The sequence below is a fragment of the Falco punctatus genome (genome assembly GCF_963210335.1).
Source record: "Falco punctatus genome assembly, chromosome: 9".
Classification (NCBI taxonomy): Eukaryota; Metazoa; Chordata; class Aves; order Falconiformes; family Falconidae; genus Falco; species Falco punctatus.
Genome location: NC_137589.1, coordinates 25,481,760 through 25,502,130, shown reverse-complemented (window position 1 = coordinate 25,502,130; position 20,371 = coordinate 25,481,760). Strand labels below are relative to the sequence as shown.

Here is a 20,371-nt window from a genome sequence, read left to right as displayed (position 1 = left end):
CTGATTTTCTTTACCTTTTCTTTTCTGTTCTAAATAAACATATCAAGCACTCCGGCTAGGTCAGACACAACAGCAGCTTTACTTTGGCTTGTAAAACCACGCTCCTAAATCCTACAAGATTAAAATTTTTGGATTGGGAGATTGTTTTCTTTGACAGCCCAGTTGTGTAGTCCCAAGAAAACACATCAGACAAAATACTACATTCTTCATCCTGGACACAAATTTTTACATACTTCACTAAAAGGGAGAGGTGCTGAGGTGTCTGAAGACATATTTAGTGGTTTAAGTTGGCAAGATGAAAAAAGTATCAGACCTTAGTCCAACACCTATAGTGAGAAGGGTATGATCATTCACAAAGGGATTGAAATTTGATCTAGTAGGGACATTGACAATCATGCAGCACAGTTGGATAATCATTAGTGCAAGACGATACATGATATTCAATCCAGAAAATTTTCATGCAGGAAGTACTAAGGAAGAAAGAGACTCACTCCAAAACATGGGAGGCAAGTCCCAGAGAAAAGTACAAAAACCCTGAACTTCCAGACAAGATAACCTATTTTCTCCCAAAATAAACTTTGGTCATAGGCCACTATTCCACAAATTCCACAAGAAAACCATCATAGTGCAGCTGTGCTCATTGTTTTATTGTGCCAAGCACGTTTAAAGAGAATGACTAAATTTAAGTATATACATTAATAAGTGTCATTGTTATGGAGCATCTAGCAACTCAATTTTTCAATCAGATGCCTTGTATTCTCAACATCTGAAGATAAACAGATTTAACATGACTGAATAGCCTGTTCCCCAAAAAAATCTCAGTGCTGACATTGGCATGGATAGTTATCCACTGTAATTTCTTGTTTGAGAGGAGCTATCACCTTTCTATTTTTTGTTTGTTTAAATAAGCTTCAGTCATAAGATTATGACCAACCTACCACTATCTATCTAGTACATCAAGAAGTCTACATCAGCTTCATTTCCCACCCCCTTCCTGTAATGTTTATATAGATGGCACCATCAAATGGTCATGCTAGGACCCAATATTCATCCCAACCAAAGATGGTAAAGACAGATCAGAGATATGTCTGGTACAGATACAGAGGCTTCTCTTAAGAGACACTTTAAGTCATACTTATTTGACCAAGTTGTACAAACACCAGAAATTCCTTACTGGAATAAACAGCATCAGTTGAACTAGCCCAATATTTTACCTTCTTTTGCTACTGCTGGTAGACTCAGCCATTTCCTATGGACCTTTCCTGACAGGACAATTGGGCACGTTGGAGGAATTTGAGACTATACATCCCTGCTTAAACCTTTCAGTATCTCTGTATGAACCTGTTGGTGGTTAGCTTGTCTGCCTCTCCCACCTTCTAGGGTAGCAAATATTAGAAGTTTAGTATCCACTGCATGAAGTGCTTTGTTCCAGAAAATTAAGCTAAGCTTCTACTAGATACAAGGTTCCCTTTTTCTTTCACTGTAGAATGTGATGAATGACAGTCCAGCATTCAGTTTATTCACCATCTGTATCCTCAGTTTTCTGTGATCATGTGAATTTGGCAAGTCTCCTTTTAGCGTGTTTATCCCTCTTTATTAAGATAGGTATTTTCTGCTTCTTGTTTTATATCGTATTTCTCTTCTTCTATCCCATCCTCACCCAAACAATGCCTGAAAGGTTTTCTTACTAGCACCTATTCTGCAGGAGGAAGGCAAGAAAATAAGGGACACAAAGGGAAGACCTTACATTCTCCTTTTACATATGCTTCCCATAGTTCTATGAGAAACAAGCCCAGCTCTGCCCCAAAGTCAAATTACAGGTAGGCAGATCTTACAAATAGCATTTTGCACAAGTCCATCCCTATACTAATAGACTTTCATGACATAGATAACAGAAGTAGTGATGTCCTTGTAAGTTTCACCCTTATCCTTGAAGGTTTTCAACCACAGCTAGTTTATTCCTCTCATTCTAAAAAGACTGGCAAGCTCACAAGTAAAACAAGGAAAGCAAAAAGACTGCAAGTGCAAACGTGAGAGCTGCATAAAATATGCCATCTATGGACTTAATTTTACTTCAGTTCAAGCAGAAAGCTGTTCTCCTTTGCCAGTGCTGTCACCTTGACCAGAGCTGGCATGTTCACAGCATGCATACAGAATGAAACATCAAATTTCACAGCACATACTGATTGTTCAGTCACACAGTAAGTCATTGACATATTTGATACTTGCTTAGACAATTTTAAAGAGCTTGAGCAGGAGATGCTATTTCACCCCCCAAGTCCAGCAACAGCAAGTTTTGCAGAAAACAACTGTTAAGAAATTGCTTAAGAATGACAGCTGAGTCTGCAAGTACATTAACAGATGAGAAAAAGCAGCAAAATGAAACTTTAGAAAACTAACTTTTATTTTAAGCATTTCGCAGTGAACAGTATCACACCTTCTGCAAAACAGATGATATATATACACACATAACAATTACTTTAATTTACAGTTTAACATAGATTTTTTCCTCACAATGTAGCGTTTACGCTTCACAACTTTTTGCTTCTGTTCTGGAATAGCAATCACAGTTTTTTGGGAGACCCCCTGTTGAGTGATGGTAGAAATTGTACCTTTCTTTGTAGGAGGCTCTTCTACAGCAGGCTTATTTTCAAAGCAACGTTTTCTTCCCACTTCCAATACGGTTTCCTCACTATCCTCAAGCTGGTCATTTTCAATCACTTTGTCAGGGTTCTCTTCTGACAATTTTCTTTTAATGGTAGTTACAGTGTTGTCCTGTGTTAAAATAAGATCAATCACTTTGAAGTTTTACAAAGTGAGGACTTACAAGGCTTAGTAATCTTTTATACGCAAATATTTTTTTATCCTATCTAAAACTATCCGGGTGACAAGTATAGGGGTTGTCAGAGCAACAAGTCAGTTACATATCAGTTACTTAAACCAAAAGCAGGTACACCTCTCAGGTACAAATAAGCACAATCCTTTGCACTATACAGAAACCAGAGCAAGAGACTAGGAAACTACAAAATGCAAGACTTGCATGTAAGATGAGTTTGTTTACCACCCAAAACCAATTTCCAGTGTTAGAAAGAGTTGATGAAATTCCCAATTTATTCAAAGGACAAATGATCAGCTCTGCAAGCTTGTCACTTTCTCATCATAGTTTTAACTGCCTTCAGCAAAGCCAGAAATCATTTTTGTCATGACAGATCTGATGCAACTTTAAAGTCTAATCAGTTCTGTCATACATACTTTAAACTACATATTCGACTAAGAACAATTTTTTTAACTTGCCAGATGACACAAGTGGCAAGCCATGCGGGTTGCCAAGGACCTATTACTTATGTTTAATTACTGCATTAAAAAAACATCCATAGAACAGACTTGAGGTTTGTGGTCATGTTTTAAGTTTCATGCCCCAGTCTCATAGAAACACTGGACAGAGTTGGAGACTTGCTCTTTGAAGGAGTAGTAACAGGAAGCAGCCATCAGAACTCTTATCACTTTTGGAGCATTCATACTATTGGAAAGTGAAGTCGCTGTGCAGCATAGAGAGGGAGTAGAAGATTAAGTATGGTCAAGTTTATAGTGGAAGAGAGAAATCAGCGTGCTAAGTTTCACTTAAAATGTTCTTAGAACTACTTCAGGTTACTGGCCATCAGAATCAAAAAAGACCAGCCAAAACTAACTGCATGTTTTATTTTTTTTAAATCTGAATACAATTAGCCAAGCTCGTCTTCTGGCATTCAGCAGCCAGTAGTAGACTAGCCAGCTACAAGTTTCATTAATCACATCAAAAGCAGACATACCCTGGCCATCCACTTAGTTCAAACTCTGCTCAGTATATGAATATTATTGCTTTTCCTTTGAAGGTGTGCGTGCATAGTGGTGGTGGCGGGTGGAACACATTGATTTTTGTTGCCAATTTACACAATCACTGTCCTTCTCACATTATTAACTTCTAACTTCAGCAAAAGGTCAAACTTAATTGAGGTAAAATCTCTTCCATCCAGGCAAAAATAGAGGAGGTATGACATAATCCCTCTATTCCTGCTGCTCAAGTCCTCCCAGTTTGAAGGGAGGTTTTCTTTCTTTAGAGCAGCTCTTCAGTCTCACCTACAGTCCTCCAATAACCCCAGATCACTGCTTCCAAAAGTCCTATTTTTCAGATTCTCCTCCATTTTACTGTCACTTTAGTTTCAATGACAACTCAACTGCTACCATTTCAAGCAATCAGCAACAATATAGAAAAGAACTGTTTTCCAAAATAGTTAAGCTCGTTACAAGCATGGATTTAGATTTTTTTATATGAATACAATTGAGATGTCCAAGACTTACATAGTCTTTTACAGTTTCTTCTAAATGGGATATCAAATCTTGTAATCTCTTAATAACGTCATCTTTTTGTTCCACAATATCCATTAGTTCTTGAATCCTTTTATTCTGTGTATTCATTTTCTTGGAAGAGAAAGTAATTGTCAGTGTTAAATTGTTGAACAATACCACACATTTAGAAGCAAGATCAGTTAAGCTAAGCTTGATATAAAAAAAAGCTAGAAGCATACTACAGTAATATTTTCAACTACTGGAATTTTGTACTAAAACAAATAATTTTGCAGAAGTTTTTCCTTGAGAAAGTTACCTCAGTTGCTTCTTTAAGCTGCTCAGCAGACTCACCCAATTTAGCCATCTGCATTTCAAAGTCTGTAACAGGAAAAGAAGCCTGCATCAAATAGGCAGTCATTGCATAGTTTACTTAGTAATCCATTGTTCCAGATCTTCAGTAGTTTTTGCATAGATTCATTTATTTACATTGTTGACAATTTACAAGTGGGTTAGGGTTTTATTGAACAGAAGAATTGGGCCTTGCAGCTCCTATAAAATATAGATCCTGTCAAGTGACTTCTGAAATCATAATATGAGGCATTGCTACTTTTCCCTCTGAATATTCCACAGGATATCTGAAAACACTGCACCAGCAAAATGTAAAATGCAGGGATTACAAAATGACCATGAAACCAAGAATCAATAAGTTAGACATTTTACCCCTCAACTCGAAAGTCTGCAATTGACAGTTTAAAGTTTTGTCTTAAAAATGAAATAACCAAGGCCCAGAGAATTGCTCAACCTGAACACACACAACAATTTGTTACCACTTCTATACGTATGGTTTGGTTCCAAAATCCTGATCAACTGGATTATCATTTCTATTCTAGTCAGCCATATTTATTTTTTTTTTCCTCCTCCTTTCACATCAGACTCCTACTCAGCTCACCTTTGGTTTTCTTTGCCAGCTCTTCTTCAGTTTTTATTAGTTCATTGGTTTTCTTTGTCAGCTCTTCTTTGGTCTTGGTCAGTTCAGTGGTAAGTTTTCCCAGCTGTTCTTCAAGCCAGCCTATAGCTTCCTGTGGATCCCCTAGCGACACAAGGTACTTGTGTGCTTCTTCTGCCTGCTTTCTGAGATCAGTGACATCATTATGCAGAGAATCAATAATACCCTCAAAACCAATGTGGGTGCCTGACCTTATGCTATATTCTTCATCCTGAAAGATAATTTACATCCATTTAGAAATTGCAAATAATTACACAACAGCCATTATTTCTATGGAAAATTTGAAAAACCTTTATGAACAGAAACATAGAAGTACAGTTAATTCTGGCTTCAAAACCATTTTGTGAATTCACATGCATTTTAATTGCCAGTTGCTGTCTACCTTAACACAAGCCTCCTGTATCAAGTAATAGCTACTTTATTTTTTATAACATTTAATGACCCACTGTCACATTTCTTTTTCTATCACCACAAAAGCATCCCCTCCACATGCCATATAAATGGTACTTGCATTTTTTTTTTTACTCAATGAAAATAATGAACGAACACAGCAAGTGAACACTTTTAGAAGGAATACATCTGAAATTTTCATTTATCAGTAAAAGTCTGTGAGGTCAAATAAGTTTGTAGCATCCTATCAGATTAAGTTGTACTTAAAACATTGACTTTATAGCTTTCCTCTTTTTTAAAAACAAAGTGTTCAAAACTCACAAAAGCTGGCCTCGAGTTAAGAGCCTTGTTATGGCTTAGTTGTAGATATAATTCTCATTGCTTCAGTTGTAGCTACAATAGCCTCAAGGGAAAGTCTCTGGGACCACACCAGTGCAGTCCATATATGGAGCCCAAGAAGTCAGCTTCAGATACCTTTTAAAAGGCATTTAATGCAATAGATTGTATACCACAATTGCAGCTTCATCCCCCCAATATCTTTGTATACTGTAATTTTTACTCTGTTGCAGAAATGCAGAAAACTCCAAAGATTCCTAAATGCATACTTGAGGTCAGCACCTACTCCTATTAAATGGGATAAATTTATCTTGCTGAGGATATAGTTACACAGCATGCAATTCCTTGAAGCCATCCTTCTAATCCTTGGGACATACCATGACTATAACAGGTAGCTAGTAAGAGGGATCTTATGGGGAAAGGGGGGGGGGGGGGGGGGGGGGGGGGATATAAAAATACCAGAGGTCCAGCTTGCTCACTGCAAGGCTGATCTTTTAATTTATTTTCTTCATCCGCATTTTTATTATAACCATTTACTAGTTCCTTGAAGATTTCCAGGCGTCTTTCAGAATTTTCTTCAAGCTGTTCTCGTTCTTGAGAAAGGCGCACTCTAGAGGAAGAAAAGTCAGTCAGCTAAAAGCTAGCCAATATGAGATGCTAAGAAGTTACTAGTACAGCTGCCTAAAGATGTTTCCTTCTTTATTTTTACACAATAGAGTTAACAAAACAGTGCTGCTACACCAAAATAAAAGTATATTTCCCACACACTCCCCTGAGGGACGAGGGGGGAGACAGATACAGAGATTATGGATAGCACTTAACTACAGGCTTGTTTCCTAAGCTTCTTGAGCCAGAATACCTGTTTAAAGTATCACTAAGACTGCAGTAACCAAAGAATTTGCAAGTGTCACACTGTCTATAGACATACTATCAACAAAGCTCTTCTGTTAAAGAGCACTCCACAGGAACACACAGATTATACATACACAGCCCTACCCACCCCCACAAAACCCAAGCCTTTCCTACACAGCATTTTTGCTGATCTCATAGTCCAAACAAACTGATATATTAACAGATGCTCTAAATCTACCAGAAAAGTGTAGTCTTTTATGGCCAAAAGAGTCAAGAAATAAGTGAATTTATTTTTAACCAGTAACTTTAAAACTACTTAAAGATAGCTTACTTGAAATCTCTTTCCTGCTCAGCAAAATACTTGGCAAACTCTTGTGTCACTTCTTCACGAACTTTTAGTTCTAGCAGTAACTTATTCTTCTTTTCAGTAATAAGTCTGTTCTTCAACTCTTCTATGAGATTCAGCAGCATCTAGAATTACCATTAGTATTATTTTTTTCATTTAAAAAAGTTTCCCAGAAGGGAGATCTTTCCTATTCCTCAAATACTACAACAACACTTTACTCTTCCAAGTGGCAAAAGTTCTTCCAATTCTTTTATTAACTTCTTTGTAAACAGGAGGATTCACGAATAGGTTGAAATATCTGTTTGGTACTAGCACAGCTATTTATAAGTTTACACAGAGCGGGCATTTGCAAAGAGGATCAAGGGGTTTTTTACAGGAATTCTTGAAGTTGTCTTAAAAACAGGCTTAAGCTCCACAGGATTTAGCTTTTGTTTTCTAAATACTAATTTTTGGGGCCCTATTAATGAAAACCCCACACAACAGTTCTGTTCCCTCCTCCTTGGTCTTCCCTAGAAGCAGCTAAAACTGTTGTTCCTTAAAGTTTTCAGAATTTTCTTGTGCATAGCATACAAAGGAACAGTCTACTGTATTGCTAAAAACCAGGTAATACTTGCTGCACATTGACCATAGGTTACCAAAAGGAAAGAAAGCTAAATCTGCAACTCTTACTTTACTGCTCAGTCTGTACTTAGACACATTTCACAGCGTTTTCCCACAATAGGAACCAAGTTATGAGTAATCCCACTTTTAGTTCTTAATGCTCAATTCTTAACATAGTCCTGGCACATACCATATATTTTTCTTCTCCAATAAGAACTTTATTTTCTTCATGTTTCTGCACTGCTGCTTCTCCTGATGTATAATGTTGTTCCTCCATCTCATCATCTTCAATCACATCTTCTAAGCTCCTGTCCCATAGGATAGTAGCTCTTTTCCTTGGCATTTTAGTATGACTACGTAATGATTCTTTTGCTGCTTTCTGGCCAAAAGACTGATCTTGGGGAAGAACAGATGTGTCCATAACTAAAACCTACCCAGAAAATAAAGAACAAAGTCATCAGTACTTTTTTAAACCTCTACTGACACTTCCAAGAGATACCTGTTACTTTCCTATAGGTCTCCTGAGCATGGTGCTCCTCCAGTCTATTCACTGTTTCGAGCCACTATGTAGAACAGTTCCCAACTAGAGTCCAAAGGAGTCACTTTATAGCCTAACCCTTCTTTGGATCCCAGGAACACCACGTTTCACTAGCTCGACAACCTCCAAGAGGGCTGCCACCTCATGCACCAGGATTTCTGTATTCCCTATAATTTGAGTTTCTTGTTCCATTATCCAAGTGCCATCCTACAAATTCTATTTCTTGAACAGCTGTATCATCCTTACAGTCTGCTCCTTCTGGTGGTGTACTTAACTGCTTATATGAGCCCACATTCCAAAGGCTTTGACGTATTGTCCTTTAAACATATCTGTCAACAGAAGTTTTCCATGGCTTAATGAAGCCACGGATACTTTCATCTTCCAACTTTGCCACAGTTTTATCACTGCATTTACTGCTACTCATTCTGCTTAACCTCCACCTTCACACTGAAGCCTCTACGGACACAATGGTAGCCTTTCAAGCTCTTTGGTGTTCAACCTATTTTACTGATATTTCAAGTGAGCAGTATTCCAAATTAAGATAGCAGTAGTGCATGGGGCAGCTAGAACTGCTCCTAGGTGAGGTCACGTTATGACTACAGAAGAAACTTTTACCTAAAATCTTAGGGAATTTCTTCCAAAACATACCAAGTGTCTTGTTAGGCTGGACATTTTATAGAAATTATTTATTTTTCAGCAGGAGATGCTCCCATGCCCACACTCCAAAGAAAAAAGTTGCAAGAAAGCCTTTTTAAAAAACAGGCTTTACAAGGAAATAAAGCTTGACTAGGAGTAATTAGAAAATATGATTAGAATATGGGACAGAAAAATCCAGTAACTAAATTCATATTCTTAGAAGTGAGAGAACCTGCTCTTTAAATGCAAATCAGAAGTACTGATCAAGATAAACTACAACACACTTACTTTTTGTGCAACAGCAGAGAACTTTAGCACATTGAGTGTTTCATCATATGCTGAAGCACACTGGCTTACGTTTACTACCATGTATACTTTCCCCTTTCCACTGAAGAATCCTTGAAGGAAATGAGTTAACTTACTTTCCCGAAAGGGTATGTGCTGTTGCAACCTTTAAAGACAAAAGAACAAATAACCAGAAGTTTAATAACTCCATCAGTGCAAGAGCTATCCAGCCTGAAGACTTGGAAGTATTTATGAAAGCAGTAGTCTTGGAATCAGTTTAAATTGTTTTGGACTAGATACAACAGTTGGAAGAGCTTGTATGGCTGTTGTGACTGCTGCTGTAGCCATTATCTCACATAGGCTATAGCAATACAATCAATGGGAGCACTTAAAACCAAGAGCTTGTTCAACTGTTAGCCTAGGGTGGGTCACATAGCCTCCTGCTACAGTAAACTATATCCCACCTCTCCCTCCTCCTTTCCACATTCATGAAAGACACACGTCTAGTTTAGGCATGCAGTACCCAACATTATCAGAGATGCCTCTCACTCACTATCCTGCCTCTGAGAATGGACAGTAGCAAGTGCCTAGGCAAGAAAGCGAGTATTCACCAAACATGGAGATACTTTTCAGAACTTTTTCCCTAATTCCCCAGCAGTTTGTCATTTCCTAAATCCAGTTGTGCCCTTGAATCCAACAGCTGGTGATGTAGTTTTTTTATGCTTACAGGAAATTCTATAAGAAATCCTAAAACATGGCTAAACACACACTCACCACTGAATATATTGCCTGCATTTTGGACACACAACAGCTATTCAGTTATAGGAGTAGTGCTGCAGAACTCAGCAAAATAGTGACACTCCTGCCAGAATACATATATAGCTCATAAGTATCTTTGCTACAGGACTGATAAATGAGAATCACTTTAAGAAAGTTACTGCTTCTTATTCAGCTTGCAAGGGGCATCTATTAACACTTTAAGAGATCATGCCTCAGAACATTTATTTTATATTGTTAAAAATCCAAGTTAGCAGGGTCAGAAAAAAAAAATGTTCTGAACACATTAACAGTCCTCTAAGCAGCTTCCTCCCTGGAAAGAGCAGGAAGACAAGACAGACTGTAAATTCACAAAATGCAGGTTTAATCAGGAACAGACACTAGCAAAGCTTTTGTATCTTAAGGTGTGAAAGACTGAACAGGCTGTATGGCAAAGTACAGCCAGGCATATCAACCCAAGTTCATTTAACTTCTGGGACAGATCTTCAAATGAGAACCTACAGAGAAAGCATTTCCTGGACAGTTACTATATATAGTACTGGTTTTTAGACAACTAACTTTTTGTATTATTTTACTCTTACTTAGATCCTCAAGCTAGGGTACAAACAAGGGAAAGGCTTTCTTTTGTCTGCATACAGTTAACTAGATCAGGAGGTGAGTGTTTAAGTTATGTCCGGATTTAGAAAAAAATAAGACAAATTTTGTCAAACAGCGGACAGTTATGTTAGCACAGCAATATCCCACTAATGAAAAGTGTTACACTAGCAGTACTTAGAAAATAGAGTTAGGTCACAAAGGAGTAACAAAAGGCTGAAAATTTGACTCTTACTATAACACTAGTGAAAAGGGGGTTTTAAACTTATTCTGAAGTTTGTTTGATAAGCCAAGCTCAGAAGAAGAAAGTTAGATTGCTAAAAATCTACGATAGCATGTTTAAAGGATGTTAGAATTTGAACAACTTAAAAGAGCAAAACAAGGCAAGTTTAAAGATAACTTTGGTAGATTAACAAGATTTTACAGTTTAGACTCTACAATTCTATACATCTTTTCACCAAAAACTCAGTGTTATCGTAGATTTTAAACAATAACTTTTAAACATTGTAAGCAATGGCTAAAAAACACACCCAGTTTGCAACTTTTAAAAGGACTTACTTTGACTGCTGACAGTTCTTGAGTGCATTAATACACTTGCCTAGAATCAGGAGGGAGTTGTTTATATTTCCACTCTCTTTCAATCTGTCACCTTCATTGCGGGTCTTGGTATATCTTTCTGATCCAGCAAGATCACACATTGACAATCTGAAAGCAGATAAGAAAAATTCACTTCATTTGCCTTGGAACTGTCATGGTTTAACCTCAGGCAGCAACTAAGTACCACACAGCCACTCCTTCACTCCCCTCTCACCCAAAGGGATGGGGAGGAGAATCGGAAAGGAATGTAAAGCTTGAGAGTTGAGATAAGAACAACCCAACAAGTAACGCAAAAGCCGTGTACACAAGCAAAGCAAAACAAGGAATTCATTCACTGCTTCCCATCAGCAGCCAGGCGTTCAGCCACCCTCAGGAAAGCCAGGCTCCATCACACATAACGGTTACTTGGGAAGACAAACGCCATAACACCAAATGTCCCCACCTTCTTCCTCCAGTTTATATACTAAGCATGACATCTTACAAAATGGAAAATTGCCCTGGCCAGTTTGGTTCAGACGACCTGGCTGTGTCCCCTCCTAATTTCCTGCACCCCTTCAGTCCTCTCACAGGCAGAGCCCAAGAAATTGAGCAGTCCCTCACCTAGTATAAACATTACCCAGCAACAACCAAAACCATCAGTGTCCTATCAACACTGCTCTCGCACCAAATCCAAAACACAGCACTGTACCAGCTACAAAGAAAAAAAAAACCAACTCCATCTCAGCCAAAACCAGGACAGGAACATCCACAAATTATTCACTTTTAGAAATGATCACCTTCCTTAGAGGAAGAATTGCTTGATTTTCACCTGCATGAACACTTCCATCCTTTCAGTGTTGCTTCCCCAATGAAATTTCACACTACCTCCTGCCAAACCCTTTCACAACATGGTTCTTATTTCACCCCTGCAGTCCTCCTCCTTCTGAGGATTTACGTGAGTTTAGGAATATAGCAGGTTAGCAGAACCTTGTGCTGAACAAGAGGGACGAAATATAGAACAGCACTGCAACCTGACAGATTGAGGTAGAGGGCCAAGTACTGTATGAGCGTAGGAGGTGGGGAAACCACCATACATGCATGATGCCCTACCAGGAAGCACTGGGTGTATACAGCAGTACCAGTACATCAACATTGAAGAGAACCGACAACATCACAGAAGGGGTGACTCTGAACTTACTCATTGACTCGGGTCACTCGTGGTGTTCCTGAATCTTCTATTTTCAGTACCTTAACTGTGAATATACTGTGACTAAAAGGAGAAGTTTAAATCAGCAGAGAAGTGATATAGTAGAACATTACCTTCAAAATATTTTTAGCCTCCACAACATCTGTTCAAATCATTGTTGAATCTGTTAACATAGCTAGGCATATACTTCATTAGATACAAACTTTTAAAGGGATATATATGTAGCACTTATTTTGCTTTTTCCTCAGATGTTTAGATGGAATAAAGCTAAGTGGTTTTGCTTGAAGGACGGTATTTGATACAACACTACTACCTTTAGCACCTGTTTGTCTTATTGAAGGATTGAATCCTTTTGGCTTAAAGCATTGAGTCACATACTGCTAAAGGATGCCAAAACTGAAACCTAGATATCTAGACCTTATTAAACCCTCTTCCCCTCCTAAAAGCCACAAGCTGTATTTTAGTTTCTCCTTCCTCCTACACAGCATCCTATGCCCGATGTTTTTAAAAACATTTCTCACCTTCTGCTGGAGGTAGCGTTTAGTTTTGTGCTTGCAATACTCTGGTGTTTCAACCCCAGTTTTAGAAGTCTAAAAGCTTCTTTAGAATCAGAAATCTGAACCCACTGCAGATCTTTAGAAAGAACAAACATGATCATCTTGTAAATATCATTATCAAATAGAAAGAAGGGATTGGGGATAACGTATGAACACCAAGAATAATACATATACTTAAGACATACAAATGTTTTCCTAAGCCTGCTTCAGACAAATTATATTATGACAAATAAGATGAAGATTCCCCCTTCTATGGGAAAGAAAGGATAAATATTACATCATTTCATCCTATTAGCACACTGAAATATATTCCATCCAAATTAAGGGAGCAACCTTAGCCTGAGCACTGAAAAGCCAAAAAGGCAGGGTCTAATATGGTTAAGAAAGCCCTGTGGTCATATTCATTATGACAGAATTCCACATGGATAGCTTCTGCTTTAGACTACAGTTTTGAGGAGGGGGTCAGGGGTATGCCATCTGGATCTCTTTCAAAACCATCGGCTTCATTGATCTTTTTCAGTTAAGAATTTTGTCAGCAATATGATGACTGTATGTCATCTTGGTATGCACTAAAGACCCACAACCCTACTAATAGAACTTTTAATATTAATATTGTGGCTTCTTAATCTAGAGATCATCAAAATTGTACAAGCAAAAATACCAGCTCTGACCAAGAAAACCAGGAAAACTGTTGGCCGGTTTTCCTCAATAACATCAGGAATGGCCTTATGCTTCTAAGCTTTATACAAAAAATTATGCTGAAGTACAGCTCAAAGGAGACTATTTCCTACATTTTCTATTCTTTGAAGAAATGAAGGAGTTGGGTTTATTGTCTAATTCAGGTTTTTAATGTAGTTTGGCATATGAAAGATAAAAGCAGCAGGCCAAACACCTACAAAAAAGCCTTTAAAACTGCTGCCTTGACTGTCCAAAGAATCAGTAACAAATCAAAATATTTTCAAATGTCTTTTTCTATAACCAGAAACAAGCATTGAATTGTTATTTTGAGTTCTGTTAACTCCTCACCCTCTTCAACCCAAGACAAACTACATTACAGTTTTGATTAAGCTAAAAGTACTGTAATATGTAATTTGTAGTCAGACTGCACTTTCTCACATTCTCTGAAATCTGTTTCTCTACAGAAAATACTAAAATACACCCCAAAAAAACCTGTTGGGCAGATTTTAACTACAGTTAGAAACTTTTAAAAAAAAACAAAACGAAACTCCAGAAAAGTAAAATACCAAAACACAAACAAATTTGCCAGTTGTTTTCAATATTTCTTCTATTTCAAAGGAATATCAAGGCAGTGGAGTGCATGCAGGCCTTTAAAAAGTACAATCAAGAATAAAAAAAGGCTATTAAAGATACAGCTATTTTGGTGTATGTAGATTGTTGCCTTTCATACTCAAAGTAGATGTTTCTTGTGCCACAGTAATGCAGTTAGGAGTTTTCTAATCTAGAAAGAAACATTACTAGAGGAAGACTGACTTTTCAAATTACATTCGGCAATTTGCAATGTATTCTCATCACCTTTTACATAAGAACATCCCTTGATGTCTTGAGCAAGGCGTAGTGTTTTTCTTTTCTTGTCATTTGACATAGGAAGCAGCAGATCATAAAAACATTCATTGTAAATCTCAAAAAATGAAACCCAAACAGAAAACTTCGTGTAATCTTTCAGAGTTGTGCTAGATTGTTCCAGGTCTAAGAGTTCTTCCATATCTGCCAAGTACAGATATATTACAAGTCAATATAGGCCTAGTAAATAGAATTTATTTTTTTAAAAAAGTGAAAATATCACAGCAGCCTTCTAAAAAACACTTATCCCAGACAAAAATCCATTTCATTTTTCCCCCTTCCTTCTTAAGTATCTTAAAGTCACACGTTTACCCTACATATTGGTAAGACACCTACTCTACCACTTCCTTTTCCACTTGCAAATTCTATCAAACATGCACAGCTTTGTTACAATTATTCAAGTCTCTTCAATATGACAGAATTAAACTAGCAAGTATATTTCACACTGATTTTTTTTTTTAAGCAAACCTAGTATTTAGGTAATTTTTACATGCTAGAATTTAGTTTATCTTATTACTTACAAGTACTCCAAAAGCCCCTTAGGATACAACTAGGGCCTATAGCATAACTAGTACTGCTTTTCCTTGCTATAATTTCATCTCCTGTAATGCCTGTTCAGATATTCTAACCATTTTATCCTTGGGTTTTCTGCCCAGATAACCTGCTCACTATCCAACTCAGTCATACACGTAGTCATTTTATTTTTAACGTAGGCCAGAAGTTAGTTATTGACCTTAAGAAAGCATCTTTACCAGCTTTAATTGCAATTCTTTAATATAAAACATACCCTCAGAATCAATGGGTGCTTTGTTGTTAGAGCTGTTTTGATGGTCTACCTGCCAAAGAGAACAGAGTTTCTAAGACACACATTGTTGACAGTACATCACCAGTTACTTTGTAACAGCTCTATGGTCCTACTAAACAGGAATACAGCATAGTTGCACATGCCAATACAAAGATTCTGGTTATGCATCATGCCTAGTTCAATGCACCTGTACACTCCCATTGCAAGGGTTGTTCTTACTTTAATACTCATTCCCAACACTTCCCTTACACCAGACCTTATCACAGTATATAGCATTTCAGCTTGCTAAACCACAAGAAAACTAGTCACAGAATAGAGGGGTGGGAGCCAACACAGAAACAGCACGATTTAACAGGATGATTTGCAGAAGTCCAGTTGCAGTTTACACATCACTCAGTCTGGTGAATCTATGGAGTCCTGAAAATTTTTATTATTGGTGTTCTGCTAATTCAGGATTCCCTATCTTACAGCTTACTAGGTCAGCCCTCAGAAACAGAGCTAGACATAGCACACTTGTTCACTTAAAGTGAGTGACTTACTGCTTTATGATACAGGCTGTAGAAACTTTTCACAGTCGAAGGAGTCTAGGTTTTAGAAAGAGAAAGATAAATTTCTTCTGCTAAGCTCTTTTAAAAACACGTATATATACAAATAGAACAAATCCCTACAGCTAGACCTTACAATGTTCATACACTCTGTTCCCGGTTTTGGTTGGTTGTTTTTGTTGGGTTTTTTAGGCATGGAACTGCAAAGAAGTGCAATTCATCTACCAAACTCAGTATGCTTAAGAGAAGAAATGTGGATTAAAGAACAGGTGTGGTTTGGTTCAGGTTTTTGTGTGGGTTTTTTTTTTTTAAATGTTTTGTCAAGACTATATTTCATATAAAGCTAGGATCCTATAAAGTGATTACTGAAATAATTATTTACATAATCAAAGCTTTTAGATTTAAGCTTTACACGTATAAAACACCCACCCAAACTTGTCTCTGTTGAAGCAGATGCGAACTTTGCCACCAAACTTGTTCTTATAACCAGTTCCAGAAACTAGAGGGACATATATATATATTCACACATACACAACACATTTTTCTGAAGTCCTTAAAGACTGCTAGAGCTAGATCTAACATATGCCTGTGCTTTTTAAATTGAAGTCTTGAAGCATTTTGCTGCCACCTGCCTTCCACACTGGAGAAGTCCAGCTAACCAACTGCTAAAAATCAAGGTAACAGATCCATTCCATCCCACAACAGCTAGAACAACCCATTATAACCTATCATACCACTTCATTAAAAATAAAAACACCACAACAATTCCTTTCTAGTTCCAATTCCTAACATATGGTCAGGGTTTTTCTTATATTATTCCATTAATTTCAGAATTAAAAGCCCAAGAAAAAATGTGTTTATACAAAATACACGTCTCCTGTATCTGTAACTGGACTGAGCAGCTTTAGAATTCCAGGCAACTCATAAAACTGGAGCGTATTTCTGGACCGCTCAACAGTGGTCTGTTAAAGAATGAAGTCCAGTAGAAAACCATTTTCATTCAGATCTTTATAAATCCTTCTGTATATTGGCTTTACACATCTGCTGGTTTTTTTTTTTTTAAAAAAAATTGCTTCAACCTCAAAGTCATTAATTTCTTTCAAGTATCCTGAAAGATAGTTTAGAGGAGCTGCCTTTGAAGTAGACCTACCACACCTCTAGAGATGGGAAGACTATTTGCATTCAGCCCTTCTTAAGCACCAGCAAGCCCAGAGGATAAATTATTATGTGTCCATACTATAGGAAAAAGCTTGGGGTTTACATTCCATTAAGTATTCAGCCACAAGACAGAAATCCACAGAACAGGGTTCATCAGCTCTGTTGCTCACTTTACTGCTAATCTGAATAGCTGGCTGACAGCAAAAAGATACATCCATGCTTCAATACAGATAGTCTTTGCCCATTGAAAAATTAAGAGGGTAACACTGAGATATCTGAAGATGTGTGTGCTTATCAGTATAGAATAAAAGTGCTCTTTACCTCTTTTGTTAGTTCAAGTATTGAATTTTTAATAGAGGTTTCTTCTCTCACTTGGTCTTTAGTCAGCTTTATATAATCTCTGCACCGGTGGGGTTTGATATCCATTGTTGTGTATAGCTTTCCTTGAATACTTTTAAACAACAGATCCATAGCCCTTGGAAGTATACCAGCATCATCTTCTGTCCCTGAAAGCAACACACAAAAGAAAGTTTAATTATTAATGTGAACAAGGTATACAGATAAATGAAGACAGAAGAATAAGCAATTCTAACCTCAAGGTAACACATGAGAAATTTGGAGGTAACTTACAGCATGAAACAGTGGGGTTTTGTATTCTCAGGGTAACACAAATGTCATTAAGAGTGTTTTGAAAGGTATTTGGCTTTCAGCAACAGCTCATGCTGTATCCCTTAGACAGTAAAGGCACATGATATAAAACAATAACTGCTGGGGTACTCTGTATAAGCTTAGCATTAAGGACCAAAAAAAGAAACCAACCACGACCAACAGACATTTAATAGATATGTGCAGTTTCTCAATTGCATCTCTGAGGCTGCCTTCACACTCTCTCACGCAAGTAATCTCGAAATACAACTGATTCTGATCTCTCAGCTCTAGTCCTGTCCTAATTCCATAGACCCTGTGAAAAAAATTCTAGAAGCCTTGTGAAGATACTCCTTTCCTTGTCCCAGATCTTTTTCTCAGAGCATACTACTTTTGCACCTGAAAGGCAAAAAGCAGTCCAATAAAAGCCTTAGTTTTTAGGGCTGCAATTCTAAAAAGGGTTCATTTACCTTTGATTTCTAAATCAGAGAGGAGAAGGGAGAGTGGAAGAAACTGCTGTCCCATCTCAGACTGACAGCATCACTTTCCAGCTTTTTGATAATTCCTCCTACTCCTGGAAGACAGGCTTTTACCACAGACAGCCCTGTGTCACCTAAGTCAGAACCTATGTAAAATCTGGTTGCACTCAAATAGCAAGCTAGTAACCACATAATATATTATTACATTTGTTTTTCCTAATCTCCTTTCTTCTCTAACCATTTTTTGCTTATTGCAACACCACTTAACAATTAATTCAATTTAATATTAACAAAGCAACTGTCACTGACAAACAACGACCAGTCCTGAAAAGCTGCTTCATCTTTCATTTAAGTCCTTTGCCACTGACTGAATATAGACTCCCATGTAATGCCAAAGTGGAAAGGCTACATTGACAATAATGGGAATAACAGAAGAGGAAATCATGGCACCCAGTGAGCAACATTCTGCCCTGCCAAATCTTATCACAAGCTGACAGTTAAATCCTAAAAAATGTAATACCAAGAATCTCCAGAATCTAAAAAGTCATGAATCAGAAATTCTTGAAAAAACACACCCCAAAATATACCCCAAACTAGTAAAGCATGGGGGGCTTATACACTTTAGGAACTCTGGTGTTTGTTATTTACCTATTACTTATTAGGAATGGAAAGATCATCCCCATTATTGCCCCAGATTAATGGTAACAAAGTACTGGCAGTATTCTTCAGTAATAAACCACCTAATAGATAATCACTTGGAAGACAATGTCACTTCTATAAAAATCAATTTCCCATGGCACAAAACTCATTGTCCTTCTACTACTTCTGCAAATAAAATGAGCAGTATAGCATCTAGAACTGCCATTTCACTAGAGACAAAACTATTTCCATGTGAAACAAATCACCTCATTTGTTAAAATGCTTTGAAAAATAATTAAATGACATCTTCTGACCAGAACGGATATTGAGACTTAACAGTACAGAACTAGGGCATCAGAAGACCACGTCTCCTAGGGTATTACTGATAAGCTCAGAAGCTTGAGACAAGACAGAAATACTTGGAAGTAATCAAACATGTTTTAAAACTTTTAATCTCTGCCTATAATAATTGAAACAGACTGAAATACTATTCCTTATTTGAAGATTATGCATACAAGATCATTATTATTATTCTGAAAGTCATATGCATAATGGTTAAAATTAAAAGCTAGTCTGGTGTAGAGTGACTTACACTTTTCACATCCCGATATATATAAAGTGTTTTTTCCCCAGCTGCCCCTTCTCCCTGACACTGTAGATACTTGGAGGAAAAAAATGAAAGTCACACACACTAGGTTGAAATTATTACAGCCTTACAAAGCAGTAACACTACATGTTTTAACTCTGGGAGCGACTGTCTGTTGGCGATTTAGTGATACTTGTTATGGAAGGAGCCTTTCAAAGGCTCTTTATTAACATTCAGGAGAAGACAATGTATAGGGCTTAAAGTTTAAATAAAGCAAAGAGTTATATTGCTGCTAGAAGGAATCCTCACTTTAAAAAACAGAAGGTCATTCAAGGAGAACTCATTTCTACATATACCTTGGAACGTGTAGGTTTTCCCAGCATTTGTAACACCATATGTAAAAATAAGACGATTGCATCCATTTAAGAAATCTTGCACTGGTTGCTTCATGGTACCTTCAAAGAATTCTTCTTGAGTTGTTTCAGGTCCAAACACCTAAGCATTACCCAAGAAATATTGTTATTCTGTTTAAGCAATCATTAAAGACTTTTAAAAAAATCTTTTACATTCTGTATGTTTATAATATTAAACACTATTGACAGTTTAAAATTTGCTTGGTTATTTAATAAGTTGAAAAACTTTTTCCAGAAATTTAAAAACTTTTAAAGACAATTCATTTACTCTTGAGAAAGTGAATTTCTGCATCATCTGTCCAGAAGTTTTTTCACTTAGCCGACTCAAAGAGTTTTTGGGGGGCTTCAGTATGACGCTTCTTGAGTCTTCAAGTGAGATGCAGTCCTATTAAAAGGGAACACAATCAATACAGGCATGGAAAGACTATAAAGAGCTCAACTTAAAAGGGAAAAACCCTCACACATTCCAAGTATTTTTAAATGTAGCAATGCCA

The 20,371-nt window shown here is 37.2% G+C and overlaps 1 protein-coding gene across 2 annotated transcripts in view; it reads right to left on the bottom strand.

Annotated features, from left to right (window-relative positions):
- The window catches only part of KIF20B (kinesin family member 20B), a 43,329-nt gene that overhangs the window by 19,667 nt on the left and 3,291 nt on the right, over window positions 1-20,371 (bottom strand). For both annotated transcript variants that reach the window (XM_080401542.1, XM_080401543.1), the window contains exons 4-19: window positions 20,146-20,262; window positions 19,821-19,959; window positions 17,437-17,621; window positions 15,395-15,443; window positions 14,560-14,751; window positions 12,991-13,102; window positions 12,461-12,532; window positions 11,245-11,391; window positions 9,319-9,481; window positions 8,047-8,286; window positions 7,242-7,381; window positions 6,518-6,668; window positions 5,276-5,543; window positions 4,643-4,704; window positions 4,339-4,458; window positions 2,613-2,775 (exon numbers count right to left, since the gene is read on the bottom strand). In XM_080401542.1, the coding sequence (XP_080257668.1) occupies window positions 2,613-2,775; window positions 4,339-4,458; window positions 4,643-4,704; window positions 5,276-5,543; window positions 6,518-6,668; window positions 7,242-7,381; window positions 8,047-8,286; window positions 9,319-9,481; window positions 11,245-11,391; window positions 12,461-12,532; window positions 12,991-13,102; window positions 14,560-14,751; window positions 15,395-15,443; window positions 17,437-17,621; window positions 19,821-19,959; window positions 20,146-20,262 (2,320 nt within the window). The remainder of the gene's footprint in view (window positions 1-2,612; window positions 2,776-4,338; window positions 4,459-4,642; window positions 4,705-5,275; window positions 5,544-6,517; window positions 6,669-7,241; window positions 7,382-8,046; window positions 8,287-9,318; window positions 9,482-11,244; window positions 11,392-12,460; window positions 12,533-12,990; window positions 13,103-14,559; window positions 14,752-15,394; window positions 15,444-17,436; window positions 17,622-19,820; window positions 19,960-20,145; window positions 20,263-20,371) is intronic.